Source organism: Strongylocentrotus purpuratus, unplaced genomic scaffold (genome assembly GCF_000002235.5).
Source record: "Strongylocentrotus purpuratus isolate Spur 01 unplaced genomic scaffold, Spur_5.0 spur5_scaffold_4, whole genome shotgun sequence".
In the NCBI taxonomy this organism is placed as follows: Eukaryota; Metazoa; Echinodermata; class Echinoidea; order Camarodonta; family Strongylocentrotidae; genus Strongylocentrotus; species Strongylocentrotus purpuratus.
Window position 1 is genome coordinate 24,996,550 of NW_022145610.1, and position 13,925 is coordinate 25,010,474.

The window sequence follows — 13,925 nt, forward strand, 5'->3', positions numbered from 1 at the left end:
ACTTACATAACATTTAGTTAAAAATTATTTAAACGTGTCATATTACTACTGCCTAAATACCATAAAGAATTAAAAAAAACATTTAATGAACATAATTTCAACAACAACAAAAAAGAAAAAAAGGTATAAACATAATTATATGCCAACATTATGGACTAAGCAAATTATACAACAGTTCGTCATGTTACAATATTGCAGTTGGGGTAATAGTGGTATAATGATATACTTAATTGCCAATTTAAGATTGGCATAAACACAAATCAATCCACTTCAAAGATTGGAACGCCATGTATATAGAAGCATAGGGCACTAGTGAAAATAGCCAGAGAAATAAAAATGAAAACACACACCCATAATGTAAACGAGAACCCTGAAGTACCGGAAGTAAGATTAAATTACAGAACTATTAAAGATACTATGTCCCTTTTGCAGCCAACATCGAATTATGTAGAACTTTGCAAGAATTATGAATATGTCATGTATGTCCTATCTGTGAAATTTAAACGTTAGCAGTGTCCTAATATTCGAAATTATGCAATACTACTACTAGTGCTGCTACTTCAACTATTTCTTCTCATATTACTAATTCTACGTGTACCAATTCTACTACTACTATTACTTGTACTACTACATGATTACTACTACTACTACTACTACTACTACTACTACTACTACTTCTGCTATTTCTTCTTCTAATTACTACTAATTCTAATACTACTAAACTACCAATAAAACTATTACTGTTACTTGTACTACTACACGTGTATTACTACTACTACTACTACTATAACTACTACTGCTACTACTACTACTACTACTACTACTACTCCTACTACTACTATTGTGAATGTGCCTATTTGTAGAATATATTGTATATTTTTTTGTTATTTTTTATATGTGCTTTTTAAAGCGAATAAAGAACTCTTGAATTGAAAAAAACTTCTACTACTACTACTACTACTACTTCTACTTCTACTTCTACTATTACTACATGTACTAATATTATTACTATTACTACTGCCACTGCTGCTGCTACTACCACCACTACCACTACAATACTTCTACTTCTCCCACTAATATACTATTCTACTTCTACGACGACGACGATGACGACGACGACGACGATGACGACAACTACCACCATCACTATAACTTCTTCTTCCTCCGCTAATAAACATACATGTTGGCCTGTAATTACTACTTTAATTTGTGTCTTAATCGATGACCTGGCCGTATTGTGATTTCTGTTTGTAACACCTGGGGAATGAGTCTATTATAACCGAGATGGATGCACCGACGGCGCTATTTTCACACCCCTATCTATCATGAAGGCCATGTTATTATTGAACCCATCGGTGGACGTGAGAAACCACTATTACCTCTCAACAAAGAACAATATACAATATATTTCCCCCAAATGACAGATACGAATGATGCCACGTGTGCCATAGAGAATATATAAATAATGATAATATCTAAGATTTATATAGCGCTGGTATACACATACAGTTTCTAAGCGCTTTACAAAACAAATTAAATGAAAATTACGTTTAATCCAAATATGTAATAAGGATCAACAAGAAACATAAAATGAACATTGTGCTTAATTTAAACGAAACAAACGTTCTTATTTGACTAATATAATGAAAATGAAAATACAATAATCAAGTAACATAATTGAAACTGCAATAATTATGTACTTTGGATAATGAATAAATTACAAGAAGATAGGATAATGTGGTTATAAATTAGGCATAAGATGGGGAATAAATTCATATGGGATATTGCCATCAGATAGACAGCGACGGAATCTGTTCGAAATGCACACAAATTCACCGAAAAAATGATAAAGGCTGTGAGTGGGAAAATGTGTATCACTTTCACAAATGATCTAGGCATTCCGCTACATGAACGTATACCTCCTATACACTGTGGGTCAAAGGTGAATTAGATTGTAATTATGACAAACAACTATCATAATAGTAATACTTTACTCACTTTATATGGCGACGATTGTAAAAGTTAAAAAGAAGGAATATATATTTACACGCAAATGTCTAAGATCTTTCGTCCGTACACAAAATGTCTGGTACAGTATGTTCACTTGACTGTCAACCGAAAGGTTGGGGGTTCGAATCCCTACCCGAAACTTTCGTCCCCTGGAAAAGTATTGATCTACCTTTGCCATTCCCCTTCCACGCTGACCCAGGTGTAAATTGGTATCTGGTATATATGGTTAAACCCTACATACTTGACCTTTGACATATTTGAGGTAATATTGGGGGTAATATTATGTAAAAGGCTTTGTACATTTATTGTAACTGGAAAGTTGATTTGTGAAATACAGTTCTTATACTTTTTATCTGATTAAAATACATAGGAGAATGTGATAGAGGAGCATAACAATGCACAGAGGGTGGGAGTGAGAGATGGAGCGAGAGAGATAGAGAGAGAGATGTGAGGGGAGGGATAAGAATAAAGAAAGAGAGGGGAAGGGAAAGAGAGAGAGAGAGAGAGAGAGAGAGAGAGAGAGAGAGAGAGAGAGGGGGGGCAGGGAGAGATATCGAATGAGCGGCTTGATTCAATAGTATTGGCTCTATATATAGCGCGGCACGCAGACATGACATTATATATCCCTATTGCCATCATCCAAATCGCCAGATGCCAATATAAATCATTTCATATTTACTTGTAATAAAGACTGTTACTCGACTCTTACTTTCCGTCGTTTGATATGAGAAGTTACAAGGTCACGGGGGTATTGACAATATTGACTTCTTTTTTTCTGAGGTAGCTAGTGCCCAGTGTTCGGGGGCGTGGTATAGTTCACTTTGAATGGTAGAGCCGGGGAACAATTTTTTTTACTACAAATTAGGTAGAAAATCCCCCAACAAGAAAACGAGAGAGAGAGGGGGAAGAAGGTGGGGGTGAGAAGAAGTAGGAGAAGAGGAAGAAGAAGAGGAAAAACAAGAAGAAGAAGCGGAATAGGACGAAAGAGAAGAATAAGAAGAAAATTTGAAAACTCCCACCCCCAATACAAAAAAACTTTGCGATTATGGTCGACGACAAGGGTAGAGTTGGTTGATATTTTTCTGTGGACCACTCTTCCTAAGTTCCTGGACTTATCAAAGGTGCATGGTACCAAGGTCTATATAATGAGGAACTTCTTTTCTTGTTAACAAGAAACGGCTATGCTATTCGATTATAAATTCGAGTATTGTTCTCGCTTATCTGGGTACCACAGTGCAGCATTCCTATCTGTATACATTTGACCACGTAATAATGTAATACAAGGAAATGATAAGAAAATCAGACATTACAACAAGCCTATCGTGAGATTATGGAATTATTCCGCAAAAGCGTGGTTTCGTATTTCCTTAAAGACAAGTGTTGGTTGATAATGATTGAAAGAATCATACACTTCATTGTCTCAAAAGTCATTTTATAGTTCTATCTGTTCTGTAGCGTAGCAAGGATCCAGCCATGGGGGGGGGGGGGGGGGGGGGTGCTGGTGTCATTGGTATAGGGTCTGGGTTTTTTTCTAGATGAATAAGATGCGAGAAAACAATATTGTTTAGTGAGTGGAGGGTGTATGGGCTAATATCTTTTTCTCCTTCGCCTCCTTCCTCTTCCCTCTCTTGCACAGTCCCTCTTTCCCACTTTCCTATTATTACGTCATTCGATGTGGGAAGGGACACACCCTCATGTTCCCTGCGAGTTTTTTATTGCGAGAATTTGATAGCAAAATGTAAAACTCTTATTTAATCATTTATCAGTTTTCTTGAGATTGCTTACAATGCAGTTATAAGACAACTGCATGTTTAGACATGATTAATAAATATATGGTTATTGAGTTCATGTTATGATCATTTAAGCTTTAGTAAGCGTTTGTTTTTGTTGGACTCATTCCATGAATCTAATTTGGTTCATAAAGTGATGCATGCTCCAAAGTCTGATAGCATCAACACGAGCCATTCGATTAATGTTTGCTGTGTTTCAGTGGCGTAGCTCCTGGATCGAGTACGGGGGGCATGGGGCCTTTCACGAAATAGAGGGAAAAATAAAGAAGATTAGATAGAAATGCGGAAAATGGGTAAGAGAGAATTAGGAGGAAGGAGAAGGCGACGAAGTAGAAGATGGTATGAACGTTACAAACCCTTATCACACACCCCTCGATCACTCAATGATAATGTTTCCTTATATTTCGTCAACCTCGCAAGACCTGGGCTCCCATCCCGACCCCCAAGACCGAAGCTCGATCTTTCTCATCCATGTTTCCATATTTTTGTAGATGCCAACATCATTATGTTTTTTATAGTCAAGGAGAATTCGATCACGAGATTTAGTACTTCAATGTACTTCAATGTACTTCTATTTCGTAGCCTTCTCCTTCTCCTTTTCTCTCTTACCCTCTTTCCGCATGCACGTTAGTCGTGTTCACAGCCCCCCCCCCCCCCCCACCGATTCCACCATCCACACTTCCCCTCCCTTTATAATACTCACCGCTACCACCACATTATCTATATCAGTGAAAGTGTTACATTTTCCTGTTTTTCCCTTTTCCTTGGCACATCCGTCTGCCCCGGATTTCCCTCTTGAGAAAAATGATGGAGTACGTGGGATCGCAGAAAATTCGATACAATTAAAGAGAAGGTTGAGTTCTGGAAAGTTGAGAAAAAGAAACATGTGTGCTTTCTCATGTCCTTCCACATTTAGTGTGGAAGAATATCGCGATGAAAAATGTCTCCTAAAAATGATTGCTCTTTACATGCCCTCACATTCGAAGTATGGCGAGAAAAAGTGTTTGGACTAATCGTTTCATGCCACATTCACGTTGTAGTTCCATTTCCGTGTGTAGTTCATGTAATTTCCAGAAAAATTGAATCAAATTCTGATCGTCTTGATGATCCCGAAACCTTATAGTATTCAACAATTTTAATTGCTACATACCAATCCAATTTCAATTGGTTCCACACAGTTTCTCTCGCAATACAATCACATCACCATGAATCTCTACTTTGTGTCTTTAAATAAATATTGAGTACCGGTTCAAACTAGATTTCTTTCATTTCATGTCATGTGATCTGCTAAGCATGATTCTTATAAGAAATGTAAACCCTCTACAGTCTAACTCGAAGATGGGATCGTATTGTAGAATCGAACTCAAGGGCGTATCCAAGAGTATCTACCGGGTTGGGGGGAGGGGCACGCTTGAAAATCCACGATGTGGATATATAGCTAAACGGATCTGATGTATACATTTTTGTTCAGTGAGTGGGAAGAGGTGGTAGACATTGTTCCTTTAGTTGTGCCGCCTATGAACATTATACATATTTACAGTTTTACATAATCAAATCAGTTCGTTTCACATTAATGATTGTTTCTTTAAGAAACATAAATGGCAAAATTGATTGATGCATCGCGTCACGAGGAAAAGGGACGTGATAGAAACAGAAAGAACATGCAGATACATCGCTGCAGTTTTAACCGCTAGACTTGACAACATAGATAATGAGAATTGTAATGTACAGTTTAGGACTAAAGAGGTTGCAATGTACTTGAGCTTGGACGTGAATGTGTTTTCTTCCCACTTTCAAATGATCCCATAGAAACAAAGTAACTGAACATTGAGCATCAAGAAAATCTAGACTTATGTCTTGATTCTGGGACTTTTAAAGTGACTCGGTAAAATTGCCTCAGATTCTGAAACAAAATCCTAGCTTTAGCTCATGCTGCAATCATAATTATAAACCTTTAGGTCAGTCAGGAATCCCATGACTTTTACAAGCCGATCGCCTGTCTGCATTATCAAGATATTTACGATTGAAAATCGAAATTTCATTTCTTCGTTTTCCTAACGATTTTAAAAACTTTTTTTGAGGCACTTCATGATCATTTTGAAGCGCAATATTATTAGGGCTTCGATATTACACCATATCACAGACACTGATAACACATAGGGCCATGCATCTCAGATTTAACATTGTTAAACGATGCCTTTAATATATATATACTCCCTTGCAAAAGTGGGGGTATTCAGTATCAGAATGAGGAAATTAAAAACCCTAATCGAGGATCATTCCCCCTTCTGACTATTCCAGGAAGTCCCACATGAAATGTACAAGGGTATCATTGAAAAACTTGGACATAATGAGGTGCCGTGGTCATGATGGTATATTGGTTCATTCGATTGACTCTCGATCCAAGGGTCGAGGGCTCGAATCCCAAACCAGCACTAACGTCCTTTGGCAAGACATTCAACAACATTTAGCACTCTACATCCAGGTGTTAATGGATTTCTGTCAATAACTGGAGTACTAATTGTTGCAGGCCCTTCAGGAAGATCAGTATTGATACTAATGAGGCTTTCCTGGGTACACAAAATAGATTAGTTATTAGTTATTAGTTAGTTATTAAGTGCATACTGTGGGATTATTGTGAAGTATTGTTTAATTGTGCAGACGCACATTGTATGCAAGGAGTCTGGCCCTACATTAAACTATCTCTTTAACTATTTGTTCAGCTGTCGTTCGATCTAACGATACCCACAGATATAGTCATACCACGATCGCAAAACTTTCGAGAAATCAGTTCGGAGGCAATTTTAATACCCTATTCTTTCTCCCATAGAAAGCATGCTCCAATTACGTAATGCTTCATTGCAACGTTCGCATATTGAAATTATCTTAGTGTCTTTAATTTGCGAAAGTTTTTGCGATTACGTTGCATTATCAATGACCGTATGCATGCGAGAAAATAACAGTTTTTTTTTTCTCTAACTTTCTCGTTTCCATGGTAATTTCTTCTACAGGTGGCAAGCAATGGGGACAGGCAAAACAAAAGCAAGTGGAAGAGATAGATGACGAAATCGAGGTAAGAATAAGAATCAATTCCGTCACCATTTCTTTGAAATAATATGGAGATCTTTCTAAAAATAATATTTTAAAAATCGCAATGTCCCTCAAAGATTTATATACCATAACAAGCATTCATCGCACTTGCCAAAGTTAGGAACATTTGTGTTTGTTTTGTTGATATGCCATAAGCCATGATGATATCTCATGAAGGGTTCCATTTCCATAATAATATTTTTTCTTTAAAGAAAATATATTCGGGGTGTTTTACATCATTCGAAGTTCAAGATTCATGTCCAATTTCATCGTAATATTTGAGAACATACCAAACATCTAGAAAAACGTTGTATGTCGAATATGAAATAAAATTGTAATAGAAAGTGTTTAAAGTGGTAATGAGGAAAACAAAAAGAAGAAATGACTGTACTGATGATTTAGATTGATTTGACATAGTGTAAGAAACAAAAGTGACTGAATCTATTAAGGGCACATTTTATTCATCCTGGCTGAAGATATATGGCTACATAATGATAAACTATGTGTCAATGATTAATATGCTATATAGTTAATAGACAGTATAGCTTGCGGTTGCACCATAATTATATAGTGTAAATGTATTACCATACCCCATCCTATAACAACAATGGATAACTTAGTAACTTAGAACTTTAACCATCTTTGTATTTGTCTATCCACAGACCATTATCACACAAAACGTATATCCAGAGGTTGAAGAATTAGAAGAGAAATTAGCAGCATATAAAGGTAACTTGAATAATTGTTTACTATCTCACATTTTATTCAGATAGCGAGGGAGATGGTGAAGATTTAATTGTGATTCTTCTGATAGCCGTAACGACATTAATAAGTATTACTGCATGGTTAAAACTGATAATGGAAAAGATGATAATGCTAATGATAAGGATAAGGATGATAAAGGTGATGATGATGATGTGTGATAATAGTGAGGAGAATAGTGATGATGAAGATGATGATGATGATGAAGATGATGATAACGATGGTGATGATGATGATGATGATGATGATGATGATGAAGATGATGATAACGATGGCGATGATGATGATGATGATGATGATGGTGATGATGATGAAGATGATGATAACGATGGCGATGATGATGATGGTGATGATGATGATGATGATGATGGTGAGGAGGAGGAGGAGAGTGGCGATGATGATCATGATAACAGTCTTTGAAATATAATTATTATTGTAATATAATTAATAAAACCATTAATATTCTATCATTATTGATAATACAAATAACTAAGAACCATTTCAAAAGTAATTATGTTAATTATGCTATCAATTTTCTGATTTTTTTTCTTTCCAGACCAATTTATAACATACGATCTCGACGGCAGTGGAGACCTCGGTAAGTCAATTTTCCTTCTCTGTCCCCCTTACGACCCAATATTCTCGAAAGTACTAATACTGGGCATATGCCACGTATTCCATACGCCCTTTAAAGGTAAAGACCAGTATTGGAAACGCCCCAATTTCAAAAAATGAAATGGAAGCTCTCATTACCAATCATGTGAAAGAATATGTTTTGACTAATACATGATGATAACAAATTTGCCGGGAAACCGCCTACTAATTCATATATTTGGTAAATTTGTTTCTCTCATGGTCTGTGAGAGATATAGGGTAGTCCCATATACATCTTTCTGTGTATATAGTGCTTGTAACTTTACGAAGAATGGGCCAAATTTCTTATCATTTTGATGATTCCAGAACCTTGCAGATGCTAGATGCTAGATGATCAACCTTTTCTGATCGATTCCACAACGTTTCTTTCACAATGCAATCGCATGACCATAACTGGTCTTTACCTTTAAGAAAGAAAAAACATGAATTATAGATAAAAAAATATCCTTACGTAATGCTGGGATGGGATTTGTATACAACTGCCTAAATCCAATTGCATGTCTGTTATTATTACTATTGGTTTAGTCAAGGAAGCTCATTACTAGGCAAGCTTTCAAGGAATTTTTTTTCTCGCCTGGGTAGAGAGTGGAAAATGTAGATTAATGGCTAAAATAATGAGTCTCGAGCTAAGAATTTGTATTAATATGAAGGCATTAATATGTTTAATAGTATTGTTAGTGGTTGTAGTTGTAGTAGTATAGTAGTAGAAGAAGAAGTAGTAGTAGGAGTAGTAGTAGTAGTAGTAGTAGTAGTATAGTAGTAGAAGAAGAAGTAGTAGTAGGAGTAGTAGTAGTAGTAGTAGTAGTAGTAGTAGTAGTAGTAGTAGTAGTAGTAATAATAGTAGTAATTGTAGTAGTAGTAGTAGTAGTAGTAGTAGTAGTAGTAGTAGTAGTAGTAGTAGTATATAGTGGTAGTAGCAGCAGCAGCAGCAGCAGCAGTAGAAGCAGCAGTATTTATATTGTTGTTTGTGTTGTTATTGTTATTAATATAATTATCATTATATATTTTTTATTCTGTTTTATTCACAGATGACAATGACGTGAGGGTGATGATGGAGAAGTTGGGTCAACCAAAGAACCAGATAGAGATCAGAAAGATGATCAAAGAAATTGACCTGAACGGAAGTGGAACCATCAACTACAAAGAGTTTGTACATATGATGCTGGGCGGCAAGAGCAGCATTATGAGAATGTAAGTTGACCTTTGATGTTTTGATTGTTTGTATTGAACCAGATTAAACTATATTTCTGTTTCTCTCAACACCCCCCCCCTATCACCTCCCCCCCCTCTCTCTCTCTCTCTCTCTCTCTCTCTCTCTCTCTTTCTCTCCCTCTGTCCTCTTGTTAGCTTTCATACGACCTCACACCCTTTATTACATCCATAGTATTGTAAAAACCAGTGTATACGTACTGCAGTGTATGCAGTGGCATTGTGTTGGTCTGGACAGCCAATTAGGGGCACTGCGGAATTGGGAAGGGGGGTGGGGTGGGGTAGTAGTGTGATAGAACAAGATTACTAACTGGGGGGTGGAGGTGGTAACATTTTTTGTTTTTCACGTCCATTCCCCCTCCCCCCTCTCTCTCTCTCTTTCTCTGTCTCTGTCTCTCTGTCTCTCTGTCTCTCTCTTTTTCCTTCTCTCTCTCTCTCTCTCTCTCTCTCTCTCTCTTCAATTCCATTATTCGTCAATCTACTGCATGATGGCGAACTCTGCCCAGGTCACTTCTCCCCTCCCCATAGCTCCACCAATATTGCCATACCGTTACACCCGATGTCGTCCCCCTTTGAAGGGTTGAGACATGTCATCATCGACTTCATCAAATCATTGGGGGAGGCGATTAGTCATCCTCCAATTTGGTAACCATGGTGATGAAAGCAACGCATATGTAGAATAATCTGCAATTAGTCATCCGTCTTGGTTTCCTGCCCGGTTCTGTGAGTCCCTGTGCAGAACGGGATACCCATTTACTCGACAGCCTACCTCGGGTTTTCCCTGCAAAATCTTAGGGTCATGATCATGAACTTGATATGCAAAGAAAGAAACATTTTGTTAGTGTAGTTCCCTGGGGATGGGAGAGGGAGTTGGAGAAAGAAGGGCAGAGAGAGAGAGATAGAGAGAGAGAGAGAGAGAGAGAGAGAGAGAGAGAGTCAAAATGAAAGGGGAGGGGTGCGGAAAAAAGGGGGAGAAAGAGGGCGATGAGGGAGTGACAGAAGGGGAGAGATAGGGGGGTGATAGAAAGAAAGAGAGAGAGAGAAAGAGAGAGGAGAGAGGGGGTGAGGAGAGAGAAAGATAAATATATAAATAGATAGAACGATAGAGAGAGGCAGAGAGAGACAGAGAGACAGACAGAGACAGAGAGAGACAGACAGAGAGACAGACAGACAGAGAGAGAGAGGGAGAGAGAGAGAGAGAGAGAGAGAGAGAGGGGGGGGGGGCTCTTCTTTCACTTTTTTGTTTTCTTCAGTATACTATGTACAATTGACCCCCTGATACCCCCCCCCCCCCTCCCCCACTCAGTCCCACTGGGATAGAAATAACGTTGGGTATTTACATAGGATAATTAGGATGTAGCTCAAAAGCCGGCATTATCTTTTTTTTTTAAAGATAATCATTCAATACACTCAAAGGTAAGCGTTTTATCATCATTGTTTGTTTTATGTCTCGAGTAAAAAAAGGCTTTGATAATGTACTCTGAATTTTTGTTATTTTGATGATGAAACTTAACATTGTGGTATTTCATTATCTTCTTCTTTCTCTTTTCCTTTTTTTCTTTCTTTCTTCTTCCTTCCCTGTACAGGATCCTCATGTTCGAGGAGAAGATGAAAGCAAAAGAGATACCCACTGGCCTACCCCCAAAGAAAAGCTTCTCAGATCTTCCTTGAAACTGATCCACAATTAAATCAATATGCAATTTCATTCGGCTATAATTATTTTATTTTATTTTCTACATTTTAGGCTGCTCCACATCTGTATAAATCACGTAAGGGTGTATATAGGGGTATATGGAGTGTAGGGTGCAGCGAAATTGACTATCAATGTGTGTTTCTTTTATTTGCATGTCTCAATAAATCTAGGCCCCCGTGAACCAGCCATATTTCTGCATGGTATAAAATAATGTTATGTGTTTGAGAGGTTTTTCGACTTGTTTGTCTGGAAATGGAGCAGTAACAAAACGCTAGACATTGAAATCCTTTTAATAATATATTTTTTTAGATAGTTTTACCTGAGATATATAACTATTGTCGTTCATGTACTGTAAATGGCAATCTGTCATATCTGATTATTATCGCCAATAGATATTCATATTTGTTTTCACATAGATTTTTAATAATACAAGTTAATTAATCACTCTCTCATTTTTATCTTAAATCTTATGATAATTTTTGTGTTATTTTTATCGCCATTCCACGTTGAGTCTTTTATAGGGGATATCACAGGGTCTTAAACTTACTGGAAAATGATTAGATGTTTAGGACCGTCTCTCTTGAATATTTATGAAGAAAGTCATATCGATCGTGTATAGATATACATTATAAAGCTTAGTTAAGGTCTATAGTCGCTTGTAGTATATACAAACATTTTATTTTGCTCGATGATAATTATGTACAGTTTGTATTTAGGTATGAAGCAATTTCGTAAAATCAGGGACCTCTTTGGAATGAATGCTAATTCAACAAAATCTTGGTTGTTGCATACCATCTTGATGTCTTATAGCCGTAAAGTACAATGTTATAGTTGTTCAATTATGACGTAAGCGATGACGCACCTAATACTTCCAGATTTTGAACAATGAATTCAAGGTTTTTGAGAATATGAACAAGGTTTTGTAAATGGGAATGCAGAGTCATGTTAAAAACTTCATGTGTACAGTGGCATAGTAAGGATCCAGCCATCGACGGGAATTGGTCCGACCGAGGAGAATTGGTCCGACGATGCGGATGAATTGCAAATAAATAAGGCAGTTGGTTAGGGGAAGGGTGGGGGAGGGTCTTTTCATGTTCCTTTTACTTCTTCTCTCCCCCTCTCTCATTCTCCTTTTCCTTTCCGATTATGGGGAGAGTGTAAGAGGTTCCTTCACCCCTTTTCTCTCTCCTTTTTCTGCCCCCTTTCTTATTTTTATGATCACCTCATTTTAACATTGAGGGAGGGGGGGGGGTAGTACGCTCCCTCCATGCCCCCCCCCCAACCGTAGCTATGCCATTTGCTCTGATTACACTTCTGTGCATGTTGCTTGAATGCAAGGACTGAACATCCTATTCATAACTCAAGAGGTATAGCAATAATATTTTGTAGACTGGGTATGAATTTGAACTTCAGTATTTCAGTATTTCCGACTGTCTGATTTTTATATTGAGCTCACATTGTTCAAATCATGTTCAGCCTTATAATGGGGTATGAGAGAAGTAAATAATCATTGTATTTGTAAAGAAAAACTGTGTTTTCTTTGTTGTTTATTATACAATGAGTTCAGTTTGGTATCAGAAGTATAGGAATAACCATTAACATGGTTAGTATACCAGGCAAAGAGTAGCGGCTTTGGTTGCATTACAAAAACGAAGATGCTCCCGTTCCTGGTGTTTGTATCGTTGTGATGACAGGTGATGATTCTGACTATGCTAATGATGACAGATCATAATGGTGATGATGATGAAGCTGATGATGGTGGTGGAGATGGTGGTGGTGGTAGTAGTGGTGGTGATGATGACGATGATAATGATGATAATGATGACGAAGATGATAATGACATGTGATGATGACGATGATATGGGATGATGATGGTGATAATGCTGATGACGATGATGATGATGCAGATGATGAAGATGATGATGACGATGATATGTGATGATGATGATGATGATAATGCTGATGACGATGATGATGATGATGATGATGATGATGATGATGATGATGATGATGGTGATGATGATGGTGATGGTGATAATAATGATGATTTGTGATGGTGGTGATCATGATAGTGGTGATTATTATGATTATGATGATGATGATTAAGATGAAGCTGGTGACGGGTGATGATGATGAAGATGAAAATGCTAGTGTTCCTAACAGTTATATATTATGTCATCTATAAGATTGATGATAATCATCTGAAAGGGGAGTGTACTTCATAACTTCATAAATTTAAATTTAAAAAATGTATTACAAATACTACTCGACTTCTCAATTCTCTCCATCTCTCTCTCTCTCTCTCTCTCTCTCTCTCTCTCTCTCTCACTCTCTTTCATTCTCTTTTCTCTCTCCCTCTATCGCTTTGCTCACGACACTCCCCCATTCTAAATGTTCTCTAATATACCCTTGTATCCATTTTTCTATGTTCCTAATTACACATCTTACCTACCAATCTATCTTTCTAACTTCCTCTCTATCCATCCATCCATCCATCCATCCATTTTGTATTGACCTATCGATTTATCTCTTCTTTAAAGTTCCTCAATTCTCAACTGCATTTACATGTTATTACCAATCTTTGCCGAGTGGTGGCGGTATAAATGTTTGCGATGGCACCAATATTGCCCCCATTCCCGTCTATTTACCGAATTTACAGAATAAGAAATATAATTCCAGACTATGTGAAGGTTCTCGCATTTCAGTTTTCATATCAG

The 13,925-nt window shown here is 37.2% G+C and overlaps 1 protein-coding gene across 1 annotated transcript in view; it reads left to right on the top strand.

Moving 5' to 3' along the window:
- LOC115929190 (allograft inflammatory factor 1-like) overlaps positions 1-12,737 on the top strand; it is a 21,932-nt gene extending 9,195 nt beyond the window's left edge. The window contains exons 2-6 of the mRNA XM_030997662.1: positions 6,812-6,873; positions 7,553-7,619; positions 8,209-8,250; positions 9,335-9,497; positions 11,102-12,737. Of these exons, the coding sequence (XP_030853522.1) occupies positions 6,812-6,873; positions 7,553-7,619; positions 8,209-8,250; positions 9,335-9,497; positions 11,102-11,186 (419 nt within the window). The 3' untranslated portion in view covers positions 11,187-12,737. The remainder of the gene's footprint in view (positions 1-6,811; positions 6,874-7,552; positions 7,620-8,208; positions 8,251-9,334; positions 9,498-11,101) is intronic.
- Positions 12,738-13,925: the final 1,188 nt, after the last annotated feature.